Source organism: Condylostylus longicornis, unplaced genomic scaffold (assembly GCF_029603195.1).
Source record: "Condylostylus longicornis isolate FDR11 unplaced genomic scaffold, ASM2960319v2 ptg000004l, whole genome shotgun sequence".
Lineage (NCBI taxonomy): Eukaryota > Metazoa > Arthropoda > Insecta > Diptera > Dolichopodidae > Condylostylus > Condylostylus longicornis.
Window position 1 is genome coordinate 20,208,905 of NW_026577973.1, and position 26,610 is coordinate 20,235,514.

Sequence of the window (26,610 nt, forward strand, 5' to 3'; positions counted from 1 at the left end):
TTTTGCAGTCTATCAATTTTCATTGAGGTATCAAGAAGTAAGTTTTTTAAATTTGCAAGCATAAATAAAAGAATTTGTGGTCATAATAGAAGCTTGCAGGCATTAACATTCGCTACCCTACCTTACCTTACCTATGAAGTATTCAAAACATCTAATTGTATTTCTTTAAATATAATTTTTATTTTCTAGAATACTAATTGCTTGTATTCTTTAAATGAAAATGAACTCAAAAAAATATGCCTTCGAAGCAAAACATAAAAGAAAGATTTCGAAAGTTACAGCAATAATTCCGCCTTTGAATTTAATTCAATTAAATTGTAAAAGTAACACCTACATTTTCTGGTATACAGAAAGCTATACAGTTGTGGAAAATGTAAGAGCAAATCCTAACAAATAAATTTCAAATTCAACTTGCAAAAATTAAGAAAAAAATTTTTTTGGGACAAAAATAAATTTTAATACCATTCTATTATTTTAAAGCATTGGAGTGAAATAACAAAGGTACCCAAATTTTAAGGATCCGGACCCAACCACACCCCTCTAGTAAAATTTTTCCCATATATTTTTTTTCTTTTACAAATATCGCATATTTTTTTCTCCATTCAAACAAAATTTCCCAAGTTTCCTATAAAATTCCCAACAACAACAATTTTTTTTACTAAACATTATGGAAAAACGTCCTTCAATTTTTTAAACAAAAGGAAAAACTATGATTTTTTACATGTTTTTTTTTCTTAAATAGCAATAAAACAATAAGGCTTTTTGTAATTCCTTTCCTCTTGATACCCAAAAGTTAAAATGATTTATTTAAAACAATTTTAAATGAAAAGCAAATTTAGTTTTTCAGCAAGTTGGATCTTTTTTTATGGTTGAAATTTTGTCCTTGATTTCCCTTACTTTATTCGATTGTGTATAGTTATATAAGAGGAATCAAAATAATCTACACATTTTGTGAATTTTAGGGTCTCGTTATAATATTTAAAACTACCGTTTTTTAAGCAAAATACTTAGCTTAATTGTGGACCAATGCCATTCACTTCAGGAACGCATTAAATTTTCGAAAAAAAAATTAAATTTATCAAATTTTAAGTATAATTCAAAATCTAATTTAGAAACTGGTAATCAGTTTTGGAAAAGATTCGCCAAAAATGTATAATGATATTATCTCAAAGTTGTGAATTGCAAAGTTCTTTGGAGAAATCTTACACAATTCACAAATAGTTCCCAATAGTCCAAAAGCAAACTATAGTACATATTTCTGGACATATTTTTGTACAATTGGTAATGTGCAATGTACTCATACAAGACTATATGCGTAAACACATTTAAGTAAATATTGGGGATATGATTTTCAATAAATTAAAAAATAAATTGAAATCTTGGTAACAGTTTTTGTATCAGAAAATGTACCTAAATTTTTGCTAAATTGTTAGGAAATTTTTGCTAAATTGTTAATAAGACCAATTAACTCAAGGATTATTCAAGAAATGGTAGAATATAAATTATTTCAATTCATTTAAGGCATCGACGTCGACCACAAAATATAAGAGAATTTAAGAATTTAAGAAAAATATAAGTAACAAGAAAATTAAAAGAATTCTTACTGAGTGTTCGTTTTCAAAAATGATTCTGACTTCATAAGGGCTTCCTCATGAATATCATAGTAAGGGGTTCCTCATGAAAATGCAAAATAGCTCTAATTTTTTTAATATTCCTAATCACAAGATTTTAAACTTGAAAAAAATTTTATTTCCAATTTTACATTTCTAAAGTAACGTTAATTCTTCAAAATTAGAGGCTATTGTAGTACCCTTTAATTTGAGTACTTTCCGCATTCCTTTAAACCAGTCTAAGGTAATTTGAAATTCCAACTTTCATATTAGACAAAATTAAAACAAGTCAGTTTCTTTTACCACAAAAGTGTATAATCTCTACAAGGAAAGAGCACAAAAACAAAGAAAATTGACAAAAATTGCTCATCAAACTCACCAAATTGAAGTATTCCAAATTGTACTTATTATTTATTCAACTCATGAATTCGAAGATACGCATTACATTTTTCTTGAATTGTTTCCAAAAATAACAAGAAATGCATACATTATTATTAAGAAATGCCTACATCCAAGCATTTAATTATTCGGCGACTATAAATCTAGAAGAAGTTAGTATGTTGCATGTTGTTCAATATTTCACCTTTTAGGTGAAATGTTGAACAACATTTATTGAAGAAAAGGTATCTTTTTATGAAAAAACTACAGTTAAAAGTTAAGCTCTAAAAATAAACGCGAAATATCGTTAATGTAATGCCAATTTAATTTGATTGCCGAAAAATTATAGGGCTACGTAAACATTACAGTAAAGCAACATGATTTAACCGTCAAATATATTTCTATAACTTGAAAATGATTAATTAAACAGAAGAACAGTTTCTTATACTTATAGGCGGAAAATAAATGTTGAAAGGCAGTAAAAGAATTTCATTCGTTATGATGACTGTGGACCGCCAAATAAAAATACCACTATGTTTGCCATTCCTTTATTTTGGTTAAAAACAAATGCTCCGTTTCTCATAAGAGGAATACAAAAAATTTACTGCCTAACTAATTCGCTAGGAAGAACCGATTTCCCTGTTTGTGATTAGAAGTCAAATTCATCTGACTTATACAAACCAACAGATCAATGATATTACGAACTTAATAAATGCAAAATTAAATTTATTTTAAGTATCCACGGTAAAGCACATTATAAATTCGATGTAGGAAAAGGATTGCCCGTGCTGAAACCGTGCTGCCAAAGCAAAATTGAGCAAAAATTAAAGATTTCTCATAACTTACTAATCAAACATTTTTAATCTTCGAAAGATTTAAACCAAGGGAAATTCTATAGAAACATATTTAGCAATAATGATGATATTCCACTAGAATATCTCTAAGAACATTGTGATAACTTATATGAGCATGCAAATATGAAAATTTAATATTATATTTCATTCAAATTCTTCCTTACATAAGTTTTTTTTTTAAGGTTTATTGCTTAGTTCAAATGAAATGGAACAATATTGAGTTGAAAAACCTTTTGGATTGTTGTGTCTGGTCTAAATCGTTACAATAAAACCCATTACTTGCAAATTTACATTACTTGTAATTCTACAAAACTAGTTAGTCTGTAAATATATGGGCTTTGATTCTTCGATATTCACATAACGCTCGCATTCAACAACAAATAATAGTGTGAAGCTTAAATGAAATTTTAAAATATATCATTTTATCCCTTTGGAAAGTAAGTGAATTTGAAAAAGAAATGCTAAAAAAACTAATATAAATGAAAACTCTTTGGCTCTCAAGATAAAATAATCATATTCACAATTAAAGTGAAACAATACGCATAGAAAATTCTACGCACTGCCAAATTTATTCAAAATTTAACTGCATTCACTTGATAGATTCAGTTAACTTGATAGCATGTTACTTTTTGATGCATCTACATTATTACTTGCTATTAAAGAATATTACGAATAATAAAAATGAACACTATTAATCATGTTACAGAAATTTGTATAGCTTGCGAAATTTCACTCTTTGTTTGCAACCTGATGTTTATATTTTTGTATTTAATTCATCTCACTGCCTTGTTATAAAAAAAGGATAACATGACAATATAAAATTAAACTCACGAAAGAATTATACAATAAACACGTATCCTGGAAATATAAAATTATAAATGATGATAAATCGTTTTCATTAATTTCATATGAATGTTACGAACAGGTAATATGTCAGTTCATGTAGGTGGCTATAGATATGCGATATGCCGCAGTATTTTGGCAAATCGCTTTATTAATAATGAAATTATGGAACCATAAAAACGAATATATAACTAAGTTTATATTTTCTCTCCATTTTCTTAAAACAAATATAAATCATATTTCTTTTTACTTGTTTAAGTGCAGGTGTTGAAAATCATCGAAAAATAATTTCCCCCGGTTTTCCTATCATAACAACATCCGCTACCTTCCAAGAACTAAGAACATATCTTCTGATTCACTTTTTCAAAAAGTGTCAATGCCTTTGTCGGTAATTCTCTTAATATCTAAGTAGTAATGAGATCAAAACCTAGGGCCTTATTCGATTTGAGAGATTTTATTGCTTAGCAAATTTCCTTCTGTGTAAATAGAGCCATACTATTTTCATCCATAACAAAATCTTGAACTAAACAAGCAAGAGAATTCAGTAAATTTTATTGAGAAATTCCTTTCATGTGAAGAACAAATAGTTCAGCTTTATCGCTATATTTGCTCATGATCTATCTGTTTATCTCAGTGAGAGAACCGGTTCATTTGTACTCTTTGTTGCTTTCCACAACGAATAATTTGTTTCTTTAGTTACCGCCTTTATATAATCCCTTTATGTAATTCTCGTATATGATACTGGTTTAAAACTTAATATTTTCTTTTGGGTGTTTCAGAAAGTCTATTTACAATCGTTTTGTGGTTTGGGCGACCCGACAGTTGCCATTTACGTCTAGCCATTTCTTTTTATACCATTGAATCATTAATAGAATTAGGATAATTACTTGATTCAATTTAGAGAATCTTGTATTTTTGCAGGTGCCTTGCTGAATCAGTTTAATAAAAAATCGTTAATGCTTCAGAATCTAGTTGATCTACAGCAGCTCAGCATTAAGGTTTACATTTCTTATAACATCATGTTTGAAGCCTACCCAATATGTGGTTTTGTTGATTAAAGTAAACCCGCTCCGTTTGCTAGCTATTTTCTCACTAAGGGTTAATACGACAGCAGAGTAACCGAAATTCAAATTAAAATCGGCTGTCAAATTCAAAAAAAAAATATACAACATAAGCGGCTATAAAAATAAATGTAGGAACTATTTACAAGCGAAATTCAGTAAGAATAATATTTCGTTTTACTTAATTCAAGATACTAGCAGATTATCAATTAAAAAAATTCATACGTTTATACTTTTTTTTTAGTCCAAGCATAAGTAATTATCGTCAGAAAAAGATATGCGGAGCATAATTGTCATCAGGCCTATGAATAGTGGTAGACTTTAACTCAACCAAAAACGCACTTGGAACTCCCAAAACTTGTTAAACTGACTAATGATTAGTTTTACTCTATCGAAAAACTAATCATTAGCCAGTTTAACAAGTCTACATTCCGAAAATGAAGGCACGCAAGTGCTATCACTCTCTTCTCGTTCGTTTCAGACTTTCTGTTCTAACCTTCCCCCTTATAGGTCGAAAAATATTAATATTTGCATGCTGTTCCAAAAGTGTCCAATATTTCTTATTTTCTCACTTATTTGAGGGACACCCAAATCCTTATTCTGGAGAGATTGTATTTGTTCGGTGTATGTGTGCTTAGCACATCATATATATCAACATCTTATTGTATGTAACGAATCTGGACCTAAGTATTCTAATTCTATTCTTTCTTCTTTAAACGGTCTTTAAACGGTCTTTCTGAATTTTACATCTAAAGTCATATTTAGTTATTTTGGTGTATTGGATTGGTACTTTAACACCATTCAAATTCAATTGTGGTGAATTTATTAAATTTTTGTTTATGAAGTTTACATGTACAAACTTACTTTCATTTACTTGCTTCCTGTAATTTTTTGCCGATTCTTCAACATCAGATCCTACTGCCCATATTACCGTATCGTCGAAAATCGCTTGTATAAATTACGTAAAATATAGGGTCCAGAATACTGCCTTGGGGCGAAGTAGTTCTAAATTCCCTAAGTCTGGAGTATTGCTTGTCCTGCATGATTTGAAAAGACCTTTCAGACAAATATGAATGAAATAACTCCGCGAATTGCAAAAGTATCGCTATCTTAAATTTAAATAATATACCGTCAAGCCAAACTTCATCGTACGTCTGGGCCGCGTCCAGAAATATTGTTGAACATATTTGATCTTCTTCTAACGCCTTTTCCACTGTATTCTGTGTACTTGGCTATTTATTGCATACTTCGTTGTAGAACCAAACTGATAGTTTTGAAATTAATTTCTCATTTTCTATTATCGGCATCAGCCTTGTTAAGTAAAATGATTTTGGAGATCTTTAGGGAAGTTATTTTTGAAAGTGCACTTCTAATACTAAATTAAAATTGTCATTATTTTATTTGTCTTGCATATGAAAATAAAAAAAATGAATTTTCAAAAAAAATGTCTTAAAAATTATAAATTTTAATATCTCGTTGACAAAAGTAAAGACAAGAATTCTCCATCTGGCTTGCCAATTAAGTTATCGCAGTTTTATTAAATATACACACTGCAATCGAGTACTTAATTAGAACTGTTTTTAGAAGTATATTTACAAAAATTTCAAACATTTATTCAGACAACTGTTATTAAACGATGAAAACGAAAACTTTTACTTTTGTCCAGAGATAGGAGAACTAATCCTTTCTACCTTTTACCCTAAATTTTGTAAGGCCAATTCAAAATTTTACAAGTTCGTTGCGTTCGAGATTTTTTAAAAATATTATTTTTAAAATGATGCACATAAAATTGAGCAGGATTTACAACTATCAAAAATTAAACTGTAACTTTAAAAAAATTATATGGAGAATACAGAAAATTTAAAAATTTCAACATTCGAGATCTTTTCAAGAAAATTTTCTATTAAATTTGTAATTTTTATTCCATTATATTTTTCTAACAAATATTTATGCCCGTATAAATATAACAACTTCTATTTATCGAAAAATTAAGTATAATTTATTAGCATAATTTATATACAAATGGAAATTATTTACAAAACAAATTAATCTCAATTTATAAATTATGATCGAAAATTCGAGATGGTAATTTAAACCAAGTATGTATATACCCATAAACATTGCCATTCTGCAGACATATTGAATAAACAATTAATAGGAAAAATTCATACAAATAGTAGCATGACGGAAATCAACTTTACTCATATAAACCTGAATATCCTTGAATTTATATGCAAAAAAAAAAAAACAACAGCTTTAAACACAATAAAATTATGCGCAACATTTTTGAAAATTTTCATCCTTGTAATTATTAGTTCATTAATAAATATCAATAAACGAGGAACGTAGCAATCATAACATACTCATAAATACATGTATATATGTATATGCATAAACATATGTACATATTATATTTTTCAGATAAATTAAAACAAAAATTAATATGATATAAAGCGATAAATTTCAATATTTTTTATAATTAACAAAATAATTAAGCACACTTTTAATTCAATTTAGGAATAATTTAAAACAGGTGTTCATAAAGAATGTTTATTACATTATTGAAACGAACGAAATTAAATTTCAGTTTGAAATGTCGAGAATATTTTAAAACAACCGATAAACAAGCATCATATTAACTTTCTTAGAAGTTTTATTTAAAACATTTTACCCATAATACAAAACATTCAATGCAGTTTAACCCTAGGAAGACATACATGAACGAAAAGGTACACCATAGAAATATTTTCGCTTAAATAACAAACCCAAATTACTGATAAAAATATTAGTAAATTCATATTTTGTGCGTTTTTAAAGTAGATAATTAACAGATAAGTGACAATCGTAGATTTTTATGAGATGCAACAGAAAGTTTATTCTATTGGAATTTTCCTTGAAGTCAATGTGTATTTCAATACAAATCTTGCCGTTTCCAATTCCGAATTTTTAATTTAAATAACATAATATTTAAAATAATTTAAATCAATTTTTCGAGTTAAAATATTTAGTTAGTTTCTGTACATTATTCATACAAATTAAATATTACGAAAAAAATGTGGGCTCTAGAGTAACATACATACGTTCAGTAAAAAGGTGAAAATGCTTGAGTCAAAATTCTACTGTCCCTTAATATTTATTCGCAATAGCAAACTTTGCAAGAGGCATTATAAATAATATTAGTACATATAAATCAATTTCGTTAAAAATGTTTTTTGAATGGTAGACAGAAACTTATTGCTTGTTAATTTTTGGATAGAAAATGAACAAGGCATGTTTGCATAGCAGTTTGAATAAAAGCTCACAGTTTCAGAAAAATAGAAAGTCGAAAATTTAAATTTTGCTTCTAATGTTTTCCCTTTAGCTACTGCTACGACATACCCAAAGGTTGAGTTGTAACTATAATTGTAATTTTTGCATATGTCGTTTCAATATTTTTCAAAAGTTTACTGTTAGTTTCTGTATAACAGTTCCATTTAATGCAATGTAAAATACATATATATAACTTAGCATATTCAAAAAGAGGTCATCCGTATAAAATTGCCAACAAATTGCAAAATAAATTTCAACTTTAACTAAAAAAAGAAATTTTATTTCCATTCCCTATTTTTCAATAATAATGTCAAAAGGATATTTCAAAATAAAAAAAAATGATATTGATTTCTGTCAAAAATTCATTTGGTTTCTCTCATTAATTAGACCCACCTATAATAAAATTCTAATTTCAATTTTATTAAACTTCATTATACTCACTTCCTTGTACACATGAAATCTGAGGGGTTTTTTTTTCATTAAAATCAATTATATTTTCAATAAATAATTTTATTCACTAATGTTGGTTTTTCTAAACTTAAATTTCATTCAAAGAGCTGTCGTAGATTGAGTGGGTATTGAAAATACTTTTTAAGAGATGAGATTAAATTTCATAAATTAAGTCATTAATTACTAAAATAATTTGATATTTCTTTATTCAATTAATTCTCTTCGAAAGATTTTCTAATAGCATTTTAATGAAATTAATATCGAAAAGATGATTAATAATTGTTTCATGGAGTAAAAATTTTTTTTATATAATAGATTTAGCGATAAAGAGATTTAATGATCACATGTAACCATTTTCAAGTGAAAAACGAAAACAAAAATTTAACCTTGATTATCAAATTTTGCCGTTTTAAACTGAAAGGATAACAGAGTAAAAATTAAAGTTCAGGGTCTATTAGTCTCTCAAATCACTTAAAATAGGCTAAACAAACGATAGGATAGGCCAGTTCATCAATCCAAAATGTGATTCTACAATCATTCAGTAACAGGACAGAATATTATTCCATACTTTTAATATTTTAAGATTTATTATGCAGTTTTATTTTAATTAGTCAGAGTCTCTCAGTACATTTAAATACGTATAATGTATTATATGTCATAGTTTTGCATCGTAAATGCGTATTGCAATAGTTCTAAAAGAGAAAAAGACATGAAACTAAATGCAATCGTTAAAACCGCATAAGTTACAATTAGAATCGAAAAGCCCGTCAAAATTACTCTTCGAAACACTATCGGTAGATGAAATAATAGTAAAAAGATGTGCCAAAAAAATCGTTCTCAAGATATATAAAAGATTTTACAATTTTAGGAGAGTAAATTCCTTGACCAAAAAAAACTGCACTAGGGCTACCAGAGCTCGTATTGTTTATACAGTACTATGAAATATTAATATGGTAACTGATAACTTACATAAAATTCAAATGAGATGATGTGACTTACCAAAAAAAAAGGTCGTTTCCTACATTTTTCAGTTCGAAGGCATAGACTCTCAGAAAATGTTTCAAGTTATCCTAATAAAGTTAAAACACCCTATTATAGGTTTTGTACTAAATGTGTAGGACAAGTTCTGTCAAAAAACATGAAGAAAATTTTTTTTTCTGAAAACCTTCTATGTATGCATACTCTTTGGATACTTGAAAATATCACAACACTACTTACAAACGCTTTTCAAAAATAGTAACAGAATTTCTACCAATTGAAGGAAAACGTATTTAGTTTATAAAATTTTCATATTTCATGAGAAAGCTACCTTTTAGTCTATTTTATACCTTTTACAAAGTAAAATAATATATTCTTACAAATATTGCTCTATGTATGTGTACATACACACATTTGTATGCATATATAGCACATAATTTCAATTCTTGTGAATTCTACCAGATTGAGGCATAAAGTTAAATAAATAACGTGTATGAATATTTTATATATGTACGTATGTAATATACGTACGTATATATAATGCACGTATGTAATATTTACAAAACGGTTTCACATTAATAAAATAAATTTTCCTTTATCAATTTTGCTTTCAATCTTATTTAATTTTCACCGCCTTCTTTATTTTGTCAATGAATAATGGTTAATTGTTACCATAGCTTCGTTTTAATAATTAATTACTCGAGTCTTTTACAACAACAATTTTTACATCATAAGTTCAAATTTAAATTCTAAAAGAGTCTCCAAAATGCTAATATTTAGTTAAACTATGTTATTTATGTCACCAAAAATACAAAAGCTAAATGAGTTCAAGGAAAGCAAGTACGATTCCGAAAATATGTACATTATAAATTTATTAATAACAAAAAATAAATTAAATTTTAAATTCAAATTTAATTCAGGAAAATTACGATAAAACGTATTCTATTAAATTTTAATAAATTTTCATTCGTAACAGCATTAACTTTGACTGAAGGACTAAACCAGTTTACGTTCGCACTTTATAGGAGTATTACTAATAATAAAAATAGTTAATTTCATCTATACGACAATTCATTTCTTAGAACATTATTGCGATTGTTAGACAACTTGTTCTAGATATAGATACTTTAATTTCCACATTAATTTTGTTAATACTTACATTGTACACATACATAAATATTGGTATATAATGTATGTCACCTTCATATTTGAATGGGATATGGCAAAATTTAATATTTCCTTAAAATATCTTTGTTATAAATATATAAAAGTTGTCAAGACAACTATCGGTCTATGTAAGCAACAAAATTTGTTAGTAATTTTCACAGATTTTCAGAAATTGCTCTTAGATTTTTTATTAGCTATCCTCCGCCATTTCTTTATTTTGCACGCAGATTTTAGGTATTTTTGTCATTCATGTTATTGTTAATGAACTAAATGTAAATTTTGAGAGTATTTATAACAAAAAAATTTGGCTTCGGATTCAGAACTTTTCTTTTACATTCTAACGCCTTTACCATCTTAAAAAATAAAAAGTATCCGTTATTAACCTGTTGATTACAAAAGCATAACCTCATCAAACTCAATATCCAATCAATATGAATCCAAACGTTCTCGGTTCTATCAGCTGTTTGCCGATATTTTGACAAAAAAGCATTCCGTGAAAAACCTACTATATATTGTTATTTCACCTCTTTGTTTATCAGTCTGTTTGCCTTTTTGTCTGTGTACTCTTGCATCTCAATTTGACCTGAACTCAGTTTAGTTAGTCGAAGCGATAAGTGACCAGATTTTTCAGTACGTCAAAATCAAAGAGCTGAACATTTAGTACGAGATTTTACATCTTTATTCATTTATAAGACCAGGTTTTTTGGAATATTATTAATAATTTCTGCCTGAAAATCAAACCAAATAAAAAACTTTTCGCAGAAGTTTGACCTCAATTGAAGCAATTCTAAAACTTTGATCATATTCCGTAAAATGTTTAAATTTTTTTGATCAATGAAAAACTAAAAAAATTTTGGAACTTACAAATATTCAGAAAATACACGATGCGTTCTAGTATGTGGTGGCTATGTCCAATTTTTTTATACAATTTGATGTGCTATAATATTAGTCTATATGAAGAGGGAAAGTCTTCATACCCTACAAATTTCTGAACGATTGAATAAATAAAAAAACATCGCAATATTAATTTAGAGAAAATTTTTTTTGTAGGTATATGTGTGTGACACATATGTATATGTATGTACGTATGTCTGTGCAACAAAAAAAATTTGTTTGTGTACACAAGGACGTCGAACTTTTTCTTTTCAATATACATAATATTAAGTTTTCAATTTTCTAAAGAATTCCAACCAAAAATATTACAAATGAGGGTTGAATTCGAAAAGGATTCTTTTAATATGATCTGCTCCATTTTCTTCACAATTATATGTGACTGTTATATAAAAATTGTTATTAGATTAAAAAGGATATTCATATGATATTTTCATGGATTATTTATAGTTATAAATTCAATAAATAAATAAATATTTCAAAATCGAAGATTCTTTTGAATTGAGAACAATGGAAAAGCATTTTTCACCAACCGCATTGCATACAATAATGGAAGTACTTCAATGGTAACAAATTTCACATGCAACAATGTATTTCTCCATTACCCTTGATAGAGACAATGAACAATTTTTAGCGAAGTGTCGATCTTTCTATCCATCCACTCGTACAACTCAATTTATGGTAAATCGATTTTGATGAAAATTTTTATTTGAATTTCTTTTGGGGATAAATTTAACAACTTTAGAATATTTCTGTAAATCTAAGCCATTACTTTTTTATCTTTTTTATTTAGAAAGCGAGCTTTCACTAGTGGCTGATTCTACATTATTGACCTGATCTAAGAAATCATTATTATAAATGAACTTTCTTTTCAGCAAAATTGCTTTATAAAAAGAGAACCTTCTACTTAAAACCACATTTACACTTTCAGAAGTACACTATAACCAAATGGTTTCTTGTTTTGTTATAATTCAATTTTAAATTAGTGTTTAGAAAACATTTTAAGGATCGTGTTAAACCTTGCGATAGGCTTGCAGGGTTTGTCGAAATTTTTGAACTTCACTTATTTCTGTCGATTATGGGCTGTTCACATCAGATATTTTATTTTTGTATTAGCTAAAGTTAAAAATAGCTCTTTTTGTATTTAGAATGCAAAATAATTATTCAAATAACTAAATATTGTAATTATATAATGATGAATTAAATTTAAATTAGAACTAATATTGAGGATTTTAAATTTCATTGTTTAACGTTTACATTCATTATATAACAAGTAGTAAATAAATTCATTGCTTAAATTCTTCACAAAAATTCTTAGCAAATAGATTTTTCTGGTAAAACTGTTGGCAAATTAAAGCATTTTCAATCAGTATGTCTAGATTCACAATAGAATTTTATATTTACTTGATTTTAGTTTTGTCCTAAACCTAGAAGAGCTGAATAATTGCAAACGTTGTTACGAAATTTGAAAAAATTGTAAAAATAGAAAATAGAGAAATAATCAAAGATGAGAATAAAGTAAAAACTTCAATTTATTGAATACGGAATGTATCCAATGGACGTCCTAAAAGTTTGTATTTGTTTAGAGCTAGGAAAAATTGGGTTTGTGATTTAAATTATTTTGAAATTCTTTTTTTTATAAAAATTTAAATTCTTTTGTTTATTTTGGCTTATGAATTCTTGTAAGAGCAAACTAGCATTAAATTTTGACTTTAAAGTTTCTCCAATTTAGGAAACCGTAAACAAACTGCTGTTAACGTTCCATCTTTTTGTAGAAGTTCACCGAATTCCAGAATTCTAAGAACATTGCAAGAGAAATAAACACTTAATGGCTTCTCTATGAATTTTAGTTCTACAAATCGGAATTATATTTATATATTCCGAAGGACTCAATATTATCTTTAGCATTTTATATTCAAGATTCAAAACTTCTTTCTTAATATTCTAAAACTGTTCTTAAATTTAAATTTTAATAGATGAAAAAATCTTTAAAGTTTTTATAAAGAATTCTAAATTATATTTTGTTATGATCTTTGTAAGACAATAGTCCTTTTTAAAATATTCTTTAAAATACATTTGAATTTTAACAAATTCCATTTATTTTTTTCAAAAGGAGAAAATATTTTCAAATATTACTTATTTTATCCTTTTTAACTGAATTATTCAATAATGTAGATTCAACAATATTTAGGTATAGAGTAGAAATTCATTGAATAGAAAATGAAAAATTTTTTTAGAATGTGTAAAAATGATCATTATTTACATTTAACTGTTGTAGATGTAAAAAATACAGGAATTAAATTATGAGCTTATTTAAGTGTACTCAGCTATAGTTAATTTATGTTGTAAATTATTTTAAATATTTGAATCGAAATTCCAATTAGGTAATTTGCTATCGCATAACTTTGAAATTCTATGAAAAAAAAATGAATATTTTAGAATGTTAAAGAATAAAGAACGAGTGGAAAATTAATTTAATGTAAGCAAAATGTTATTGTAAAAAATGTTATTGCGTTCGACAATTAAATTTTAACTACCAACGTTAGAGTGCTATATTTTAAAGGAATTCCAGTTTTGAATTTGAAGTTAAAAACAAATGATGGAAATGTCACCAAACTTTCCCAAATTGTTAATTTTTTGCAATGTATGGCTACTGTTATTAACATGTTCGGGTACTTGCCATACAACTCAAAGAGATTATTTTAAATATTTTAAAAACTAATAAAGACAGCTCCATGAAAATCGGTATTCGTTTGTTCAATTCTAGCTCACTCTAAATCTTACGGGTTTTAGTAAAATATAGATTGACACTTCCGGAAAAATTTAATTTTCCTATACAACTCAAAGATGTAATTTTAAATATTGAAGAAAATAATAAAGCTACGAGTAACTGCAATAAGTTTAGCAGCCATGTATCCAATAACATCTTAAATATATCCAAGAAGTTTTATTAAAATGGCATGACAGATATTGGTCATGCTGCCACACAGTTCTAAAAATGAGTTTCAAATCTTTCAAAAATCAAATAAGGTATAGTGTCATGGAAGTTGGTAAGAAAGATTTTGATTTTATAATCGAATTGTTAAGAATTGCCTAAGGTAATGGTAGAAGAACTTTAAAGAAGGTTTACAATATAAGATTCTTTTGAAGTAAAAATATCAAAGATTTTCCGAACCTTATCTCACCAATTTTTCTTAACTTGTATATATTTAAATATGCAAGTTTAGAAGAATTGGAAGGCGGCAAAACTATTTACAACAACAATTCCAAAAATTAAATTTGATGATACACTAAGAATTATTAAGTCCCATTCAATCCTTAATTGCTTAAGAAATCTTGGATTAAACTAAAACTTCACTTTTACTTTTACATGCGCTTGTAAAAAATATTGGTTTCAATAATCAATTTTAATCCAAACTAAATCTGAAGCAACTTCTGTTCTACATAAGTAAAAAGAATTCATCCTAAATTTATGCAAAATTTGCTACAAAAGAATTTTATAATTTTCCTAAATTTATGAATTTCTTTAGCGCTAATTATTATTTTCATTTCAACTAAAATTTTCTAAAAATAAGGCAACAACGTTATGTAGACTTATTTGCTATGTGCTTCAGAATAAAAAATGTAAGGATATGAAATAATACAGTTGAAAAATTTCAATTTTTTCCATTCTCGAATTGAATGAAGTTCAAAGAGAATAATATACACTTGCTTAGATATACACACATAGCATAAATGTATTTTTCAATTTTCTTTTATTTTATACTTTATAAATAGCATCACTTTTAATTTATTTCCACTAGGACTAAAAAAAAAAATAATAATATTTTTATGGGATCCTTTTTTAAAACATTGTGTGCGCAATAATATTTTTTCATGAATAATTAATTACCTGCGTTTCAAATACAAAGTAAACAAATACTTTGTACTTAAATTTTATAAAAATTGTGAAAATGAAAAGACAAAAATGCTTTTTTCTTTCTTTTTCAAAATAATTCTTTTTTAAAATAATAAGGAATATTAACTAAAGATTATTTAAAAAAAATAAATTCGTGTAATTCTGGAAACGTTTCTTTTACGTGACTAGAATTTTAAAATTTTTTTATTATCTAGAAAATAAACGGGTACTTTATTTATTATCATGGATAACACAAATTATATCTTTTGAAAATTGCCTTCAAGATTAGGGTTTCTTATGTAAATTTATTTGAAAAACTTGAAAAACTTGATTTTGACATTTAAAATAAAAGTTATTGAAAAGGATTTTAAATTACATTGAAAATGTTATTTTGCTCAACAAAATTTTATGATTTATAAAATATTAAAATGCTTGTAATGGTATAAAAGTTAAAATTATTTATAATAGAGACCGAATTAAAAATTGCGAATATTCAAATATGACTTTCAATTATAGCCAAATTTTGACAATTTAATCAATCTTTATTGTAACTTAATTGCAATTATGTACAAGTGAACAACAACTGTGTCTTATTTGTCTCTTAATAACTTTATATGTCAAAGTATCTTATGAAAATAAACAACAAAAATGCTCTCATGCAAATGCAAAACAGATAGATGGCGTAGCCGCAAGAACGAGTCAAAGCAGAAAATATTTCATGTGTTCTACAATTACATGAGGGAATTTTCATAAAAAATTAATAGCATAAAAAATATTTTTATTGAAAAACTGATAGAAAATTTGCTTTCATTAATTAATCATTAACAAACCAATTAAAGATTAAATTAATTTCAAACAAGAGCTTAAACAAGTTACTAACGCTTTCTTTATAAAATAAAATAAGTTTTCACTCTAAATTTACTTTATTTGCTCTCTTATAGTAAGGCAAACGAAATTACAAGTTTTACTCCAAAAATTTCATAATTTGTAAAATACCGCAATCAGAGAATGAAATACTTATAGCTACTTTTATATACAGAGACTGTACTGCATAAATGTCTCATTTAAATTGAGGCATTGTTTAAGCGACATACTCATTTTATATTATTTCATATAAATTCAGTCCAGAATTTTATTCTATAGTTCGTATTAATGTTTCATTATGTGTACTATTCTCACAAAATATTGCATAATTTTGGGAAAATCTTTCAGTTATAATTTTCGGCCATTACAAAAATTTAAGCTATATTTTGGGTTAAATACACGATTACTGTTGTTTATTGATTTATTGAGAACTATAAACACTATTAGTACTATAAGACCTAATCGTGTAAGTCGCTGTATAAGAGGAAAATTACTGCAAATATTATTTTACGATAGAACAGTAAATTATCAAGTCTCTGCGTTTGCAGAATTTAAAAATTGAAAAGCAAAGTGATACTTGTATTTCCACTATTTTGATAGGCTCTCCGTATAAACTTATAATTCCAAAGGTTAAGAGTTATTCGTCTTGAAAGTTTTTACTTTTTATTTGATAGACGGATAGACAGAGTGCAACTATAATAAGCAAATATTTTTTTCGAAATTTTTTTGAAAATATTCTAAAGACTACTCATATTTTGAACAATAAAATTTCTATATAAAAAATTTAAGAAAATTTCTAAAATCTCCTGTTTTTACAAATATTACTTGAAAATAATTGCTCCTCTGTATAAAATGATGTTTTATATTAAATTCTAAAAGAATTGGAAACATTTCAACGAAAGTACTTCAAAATAATTCCACCTACAATCACTTTACAATATTTAATATAAAAAAAACAAACATTTTATTAAAGAACATAGTAAAGATATTTTTTTATTAGAAATCTTTTTACGCGCTCAACAACTTAAAATGTTAAAATAATTAAATAATACCTAAATATATGCAATTAATAAAAAAAACTCTTGTTCTGAAAATTTCAAAAATTACATAACTCATATTTCAAATATCTTCATATTCTGTTGAATAAAATCTCTATTTGATCTAAAAATATAGCAACTTACCGTTATTATTGTTATTGTTGTGATTCATTTTTGAGTTACTGCTGTTATTATTCAAAGAATTAAAGAAATTCGCTGCTCCAGTTCTTCTAAGTATCCAATACATTTTTACTCATTTGATTATTTCCAGTGAAAATTATAGAAATTTTATAAGGAACAAAAATTTAGGGGACCAACTTATTAATTAAAATTACTTTTATTTTTTATACATGTAGGTAGATGCATTTTTGATTAAATTCCATATTATGATGCTTACACAAGAAAATTTCTAAAAATTCATAAGTAGGCATTCAATTTATTAACGTCCACTTTCTTTTTAATTTTACAATATTGACTTATTAAGAAATATTTCTATGATTTTAGACCGGTACTAATTATTTTAATATTTAAGGAAAAATTATTAAAAAAAATCAAACGTTCATCTTCTTTTTTTCTATCTCTTATTTTTTGAAACAAAGAACGATAAAATAAAAAAATTCCAAAGCAAATTTTCGCCTCTTCACAACGGAAATCTATAGTGGCTGTTATTCCAGCAACGTTCAAAACAAAACTGAATTATTTTTTCCTTTATGATATTTTCAAAATGAAAGTAATCCTTTTCTCTTTTCATTCTCTTTGAATACGAATTTCGAAAACAAAAGTTGGAATTTTTCTCAAATATAGAAGAATTTCGAAATATTTTTTGTTTTCTTTCTTAATATCCTTAAATCATAAAATTCCTTGTTATTCTTTTTATATATTTCATGCTTAAATTTATTAAAAGTACTTTAAAAATACAAATGATTATGTTTTGTAGAAAATTGGTTATTCGGTAGAAGAAAGAAAAGAAAAGCAAAAAATCTAGAAAAATTTAAATTCTCCTATATGGAATTATTTTGATACTAGAAACGATGATGATCAAGAGGATTATTATGATAACATGCTGATGCGGGATAACATATTTTTCAACTATATGATAATTTTGCCAAAATGAGACATGTTTTGTGTAAAGTCTATGAATTTTTGTTGAAAATGCTTGTTTTTGAAATTTTTTTTCTAATGCCTGTATTTTATATAATCGGGATTTAGGTAATAAAATGTAACATACACTAAATATTTTTAATTTAGTGTGTATTATAAGGAATTTGTATGAAATGTGTAAACTGTGCATTTTTCGCAAGTTTTTTAAACAAATTTAGCATTTTTATTACATTTCAGAGCATTTACTAAAAGAACTATGTGAGATAGAGGAAAATGTTATATGGGTTAACTTTTAGCTCTCATTATAGGGGATCGAAAAAAAAGAAAATAAGAGAAATCTTCGCATAATATCCGAAGCATTTATTTATGTGACGGAAATATCTGGCACGTTTGTTTTTCAATCAACATCCATACCCTTTTTTTTCCAACCTCAGTTGTTACCCTTCCACATCCATACGATTTTTTGCTGGAAATTGGTTAAAGAATCATCCTTGAAATTATTTGCCACCTAACATGAAAGAAACACCCTGTATTTCTAGGTTTCTACACATACTCCTACTGTTTAAGTAAATATAAGTACGCCTATTGAATATAATGATAACATATAATAACGTATAATACGACAAACTTGTATGTAAATTTTTCGTGCTGTTTTCTTCAAGTTTTAATTACTTGTATCAAATCGGAAAAATTAACTGTATCCGCAGTTTTGTCCCTAATACAGATTTGATACATAAATTTTATGAAATTTATATATGAAAAATTTATTGTTAATATTTAAATTTAGCTTCTATTTTGTATTTCATGTAAAATTTGTGACTCGAACCGCCATTTCACATTGATTTTATATCTTTAACACTTTTCCAAAAATATTTAACGCTCTTAAAAAACATCTACACCTTTGAAGATAGAGAGCCGAAATTTCATACTTAAACACATCTTTACCAGAAACTTATTTCCAAAAATTTTTACCTATCTCGGTCCTGTAAAAGCTATAATCTCCGAAATCCTAAAAATACGATTTTTAACTGAACTATTTTAAATTCTACGAACCCAGAAAAGTAATGGCAGGCTTCTTCTACCGCCGAATACCATATTCGAATTAACAAAAAAAATGGCCATAAAATTTTATTGTTATGTAAAATCCATTTTATTTTCAAATTTTTATTATTGTTTCCCTTCTCGACCGGTGGTTATAGAAGTCTGGAATTTTAGCAGCTTTTAGAAACTAAAAAGTTTATTTCGACAGAAGAAAATATTTTTTCCACCTCCATCTCTTCTATGGTTATCGCCTTGAACTTTAAACTTGAACGTTAAAGTTGTGAAATTCGGACTTTCGACAATTTAACTTACGCAATCGACGCCGGAATTTAAGCATTATGTTAAAGCCTTTTTAAAATTTTTTTTGTTTTATTTCATAGATTGCATATAGTGAACATCTTAACTGTATGAAATTAATGAAAATGGAGCATCTAGATTATTTTTGAAAGCAGTGTTTTCACCTGTTATAGGGAAAAGTGCTACTTTAAAAACCAACTTTATTTTAAAGGAAGATATTGCATAAAATAGAGGAGACACGTCTGAGTATATTATTTGAAAAAATTTTTGAATAACAAAATACTTTTAATTACAAGTTGATCAAATTATTATGGTGAGATAAAAAAAAATAAATTTTACTTTTTATTTGATTTTATTTTTAGAACATTTTCAATGATATCAAAAACAATAATTAATTAATTCTGTCTGTTCATTCTGTCTCAAACTGTGAATCGGGCTAAAATATTACACTTTTTACCAAAGACCTAATTATCCGAATTATTTAAAAATTATACCAGTTTATGCTGGTCTTATTCCAAAACTGTGAAATAACACGGTAAGTTGTAATTTTCAGATAAACTCGAAAAATAAACTTTTCGGTTTGATTCGATTTTATTCAATTTATATGAATGCAGATCTCGCCGTTTTCTGTTTACACTAAATATTATTAAATTAATTGGTTGAGCTAACTAGTAATTTTACAGGAGTAATAAGCAAAACCACAATAATGGCAACTTCGAAGTCATTAGTGTATAAACACTATAGATGTACAGAAATTAGAAAAAAAAACGAAAATTTAAAAATAAAAAAGCAACCAATTCCCAACTAAATCTTTATTCACCAATTTTTTAATAATCTAAATATCAAATAAGATCTCTAAAATCTTAAAGTCAAATAATATAATCTTGTTATAATTTTGAGTGAAATAAACAAATTTTGTGGAAATTGAACAGAAAGCAACACTAATGTTGCACCTAAGTAAATATTTTCCAGTATCTAAAGTTGAATTAACCGTAGCAAAGTTCGCAAAATATCCACTTCCACAAGTTCTCACCACATATTTGTTTCCAACATAAAGCAACTTTACCAAAAATATTCGAGTAAAAATTTGACATGATGAAAAACTCCAAGATTTTTTTTTATATTTCGAATTGTTTTTTTTTTTTTTTTTAAATGGAACGAAAACGAAATAAAAACAAAATTTACTGCAAAAAAAAAGGATTAATTAACTTTTTCGATTACGAAGAAAAAAAGGTAAAATAAAAAAAATTCTTTATCGTATATGTTTGGTCGTGGAACTGGTTAAAGTCACGTGAAAGAGATCAACTCATAAAAAAGAGAAATCAAGGAGTTTTGTGTATGTGACTGTTAAGCAAATAAAATGAAAAACAAAAAATGGTTTTATTTTAGGTTCATTTTGTGTTAAAAATGAACCAAGCGGAAAAGAATCATCCAGCCCTAAATATTAAATTCCTTTTGTTCGGTTTTTCACTATTGTTTAATATCTAAACCACAAAACAAAAATAAATTAAACAAAAATGTATCCTCGTACACACACACTAATTTATTTGCATAAATCCATTTATCAACTCACATTATCCTTTTTGTTACTTTCTCCAATAGTTTTTCAATTCTCAATGTTTTCAAAATTCTCATATACATTTGTGTACATGCATATTTAGACTGGCATTTATTGAATTCAAAACTATATGAATAAAGTTCGATAATACACAGTTGCGATCACGTAAAAAATTGTTTTCTTTTTAAAAGAGATTAGGATCATTCTTTCAATTCAATACGCACGTATTAAGTTGCTTTTATGAAAATTCAATTTTCTATAGTTTTTTCCAATCAAAAATTAAAAAGTAGCTTTTTAACTTCAATACAAAGATGTTAAAAAAACGGTTCTTTTATTTTCCAAATTAATTTAAAAATGTTAAAAAAGCAGTGTTAGATTTTATTTTATTTGGAATTCCACATATCGAAAATATTAAATTTCTAATTAAAAAATATTTAAAAAGTCCCTAACTTAAAAAAGAAATACTTGAATCAAAATTAGTCATCTAAATGCAGCCGACAGCACAATAAAAACACAATTCATTGTTTATAAACAAATGTTTCCACAATTTCTGACAAATAATTTATAATCGGCAGTTAATTTAATAATCGCATTAATAAAAAATCTGATCCGAATTCTGTGGGAATTTTCGCCAGTCAGTTTTGGTAAAAACCGGAGTACAAAATTTAAATTTAAAAAAATTCAACAATGATAAGGTAAAAAATGTAAAATCGGCCCCTAGTTCGATTTCCGAGCTCTGATCTTTCCATAAAATTTATAGGTTCATTATTTTATTATTCTAAATTTAATATTTCAATAAATTGGTTGTTTCTCTTTATTTTATTTGCGAAAAAATATAAAATCGGCCTACCAAAAGGTCCAGTTTCCGAGTTGATCAATCCCAAAAGTTCATCAATCCGCACATTAATAAACTCGCATATTATTGAATTTCATCGAAATTGGTTCAACCGAAATTGAGATACACCCGTGTACACACAAACCAAAAGACCGACATCTACCTTAAAATAAAAACTTATTCAAAATCGGTTTTGGCCTGTTTATCAGAGAATTTTCACTGTAGGAAGCATAATGTCAAATGTGTTCTAATAAATTATATACGATAATTTTATTGGTTAATTTTAATTTAGGTTGAGGACTTACACTTTCTTAGGTTAGTTTATGTAATAAGTCTATTGTTTCGCGTATTTTCGGCTCCGTTCATGTAAAACAACCTGAATAAAAACTATTATTGGGACACATTCATTTAGGATGCTTAGCCACATATGCACCTTCCTTTACCAGTTATTAAAATTTTTAATTCAGTCTTTTTTATTTTGGTGCTCCAATGATTTTATACTCTTTCAATTACAGTTTTCAAAATTATTAAATTTCATTATTGCCTCACAGAATAAAAATAAAACTCATGTTATTTTAAAAACAATTCAACTTTAATTTCTAATTAAAGTAGCCAATCCTATTTCAACATGATTTCTATTTAGAATTACTAGCATCATCGTCTCTCATATTTAATATATTAAAGTATTTAAATAATATATGTGTGTAATAAAAATATAGAAATATATTTACACAATGACGTAATTATTTCAAGTCCACTGTAACATTCACTTACTAATAATGAAATAAGGTCATCTATATAGAAGTAAAATATAAAATCATGTAACAATCAATCATATTTTAGGCCTACTAACCTTATATTCCTTAATGATAATAACATCATGATAAACACATTAATAAAGTGGTTATGCAGTTAAAGTAACACCAATGTAGTAGACAGTATGTATAGCACAGGTCAAAATGGTGTTTAAAAATAATATCGGATTAAAAAGTAATTTTGGGTAAGGTATAAAGTAGATCCTTTTATTTATATTAAAAAATAAAATGTATATGATTGTGTACAGCTTATAATAGCCCTATAAGAAAATAATGAGCAATACTAAAAATTATAAAAAAAAAAATGTTTTTTTTTTCCTTCTTTGTGAAAAAAGGTTTAACTTGTTTCATAGTTAACATAAAGGTCAAATTTAACCTAGAACAAGAATCCTTTGCAAACCAGCAGATATTCTTTTGAATAAGGTTTTTTTTTACCTTAATTAATTTTGCGTTTAATTTATAGAAATATAAAAACTCGTAGCAAGGAAATACCGACTTATAGTTAGGCTACTTTTATTAGTGCATTTACTGAAACAGATTCCATAAAATTTTATAACTTTATCTTATAACACCCATTGTATGGCACATTTAATTTAATACGACAATTTATCTGCCAATGCTAATGCTTTGCACATTTCTCTAATTTTAAAATATTTCTATTATTCGTAATGAAATTAATGAAATTAATTTTTAAACAGATCAAACATTATTTTATGAGAATTATGACTTTAGATACCACTTTCACTTGGAAATATTCTTCTAAAGTGAGAGGAAATTCTTCCACTAATACTTATTCCATCAAAATTTTCGAATTTTCAATAAAAATTCTAAAACTTTCACTTTCTTACCTTCAACTTGAACAAAATTGCTCTAGATTATGTATGAATAATTTTTCATTTTTGAACAACATATATTTCAAATTGAGGCTAGAAAAAAGCATTCCTACAAAATGAAAGTTCTGAACAGTGGTTTCCATTTTTCGTTCGGTCATTACTCCTTTTCTCAGACTTATTATGACAACCATTAATTTATTTTAACAAATATTTTCAGGACAATAAGTCTTAAAATTTTGTGTCAATATAGAATAAGGATGCAAATAGAGTGAGGCAAAATAATTTGGATTTTTTTTTTGTAAAAGGGTATAAAAAAAAAGCAAAATAACTGAGATAAAAATTTCAAATTACAAATTTTTTCTATCTTTCTTCTGTTGGTTTCATTTGATCCTTTTTTTTTTTTCTAAATAACAAAGATGTAAATTCAGGCGACTTGTGTTAATAAAAACCAAAATGTTCATTCCACATGCAATAACTTTGTCAAAATTTTTCTTTATTTAATTTTTTGGATTTCTAGGTTGATTCAAAATCGTTAACGTCGAACTCAACTCAAACTTATTCTGTTATTGCTAAAGGAACTGCTGAATTTTCAGTACGAGGTAGATAGTAATATTGTTAAAGTGATTAAATAATCATAAAATAACGGACGCTTTCTGCCTCAAAAATTACCTTCATTCAAATTAAGACAATATCATGCAAGAGCTATAAACAATCAGGAACAGTGTAAGGAGGGCAATTATTTGTATGGATGTCATAAATACCATTATTATTTTAATTAAAATTCTTAAAATTCAATAAGTAGGTACGGGTAATGTTGTAAGCATTTATTTGGGGCAAAAACTCGAACGAGTTTATTGTGCCTCAAGTGAAAGTATGGTTGCTACTTACATTCTAAACACTACTTTCTTCAATTATGCACCATTGTACATTAATTTATTTTTTAGATAATTTTGAAAAGTTTATAATTTGCCATTAATTTAAATCTGACATTATGTTCTTTGCTTTCAAGAAATTCCACTCTCTTACGAGGTCCCTTTAAACCCTCTCTCAGAATCCCATTTGTGCATTCATCTTGTGTAAGACGGGGAAAATTTAAAATTTTCTTCATAGTTTGCTAATCAATTATAAATTATTATGTTCTTGAGTATAATCTATCACAAGCATATTAAAAAAATTTATAACTAATAATATATATAAAAGCAAATATGTACATATTTATGTACATAATTAAGATGTATGTACATACGTCTGTATGTAAGTTCAATATAATAATGCACAAACCATAAATCTCAAAATCACAGCTAATATACATACCCTTGGTTTTGAAATACTTTATACTCTACAAGTGTAATTCTTTAATAAAGCTTTATGTTTCATTTTACATATGAATGTATAAGTATCGAGCTAACAGTAACTAAATTTTTAATACGTTTTCAACAAATTAAAAAAAAAAGTCTTATTAATTTAATTCGTTTGTCTTTCTATCCGTTCATCTATATTATCATTCATAATCTGTCCATGGAATTGAACGCCCGTTTACAGTACCATGTGAATAAAGTACTAAAATTTTATAAACAATAAATCAATATTAATAAAAAAAAAAAACTATTATCTCTTGCACAATATTTTTATTCATAACCAGTTTAAAGTTAAAGCATAACTGTCATTCCTGGTCAAGCTCAGAAAATTGCAATTATTCAAAAATAATATTTTCCAAAGAGGTAGAAAAGTTGACTTACCGCTCTTACCGTGAAATCAACATGAGCATATATGCAGCAGCCCTTCGAATCTTTTGCACTGATTTTTCAAATTTTTATCTCACCATTTTTCAACTATACACCACAACTCGAAGAAATTTTATTTTTAAACAATTTGTGGGTGTCGGTTTACGTAATTATGCAGAGCAAAAATCCTTCCACCTCCGCAAGCACTTGGTTCTTAAACTATAAAATTTCAATTTGTTAAAATTTCTACTTTAACCATTTGACCGCTACGCGGCGCCGTCGCGCTTCGATATTACGTCTCTAATACAGCTACACGGTAGCACTGCCATTTCAGTGCGAGTTTGTCGGTCACCGTGCAGGTTGTTTCTTGCCGCTCGTGTGGTTTTTAAATAAAAATGTTCTTTCTCAAGCCTAAAAAGTACGATACATCAGTTTTTATTTTATAAATATTTTTTTTAAATTTTTTTTTCGCATTGAAAAACGTAGCCATGTCAAGTGATGATAATATTTCGGACTCTGAATTGAGTTCTAATTTCACATCTAAGGATGAATCTTTGGACACTATTGATATAAGCAGTGATGACGATAGTTTAGTTGGTCATAGAAAGAAAATATTGAGAGTGGAAAGTGAATCTTTAGAATCGTCATCTTCTTCTTCAGAAACGGAAGATCTTACATTCATACCCATTCCACCAACAAAAACATTTTTCAACTTTTTTTTTTAATTTTTATTTGGCTTTCCATTTTTTTTTATAACATACTACTTGTATATCTTTTAATTGCCTTCAACAGTTGTTTCCATTAATTCTTTATCTACAAAATGTTAAAAGTTTTATGTAAATCGATGGAAAATTGGAGAAGTTATAAAGTATTAAGTAGATATATATTTTTTATTTATTTTATACCCAAATTTTCTATAGCAGTTTTAGAATGTATTAGAATTTTGATAGATAGCTATCAAACGGTTAATAGACCTTATAAAATCCAAATGAAACCAAGAATAACAACATTGTCTCTTGGAAAATTCAATTCATAAAATAATTTATTGATGACTTAGCAACCCAAG

General features: G+C 26.5%; 1 protein-coding gene across 1 annotated transcript in view; it reads right to left on the reverse strand.

Annotated features, from left to right (window-relative positions):
* LOC129611602 (GATA zinc finger domain-containing protein 4-like) overlaps positions 1–18,012 on the reverse strand; it is a 44,344-nt gene extending 26,332 nt beyond the window's left edge. Inside the window, exon 1 of the mRNA XM_055524817.1 lies at positions 17,485–18,012. Coding sequence (XP_055380792.1) covers positions 17,485–17,587 — 103 coding nt within the window. The 5' untranslated portion in view covers positions 17,588–18,012. The remainder of the gene's footprint in view (positions 1–17,484) is intronic.
* Positions 18,013–26,610: the final 8,598 nt, after the last annotated feature.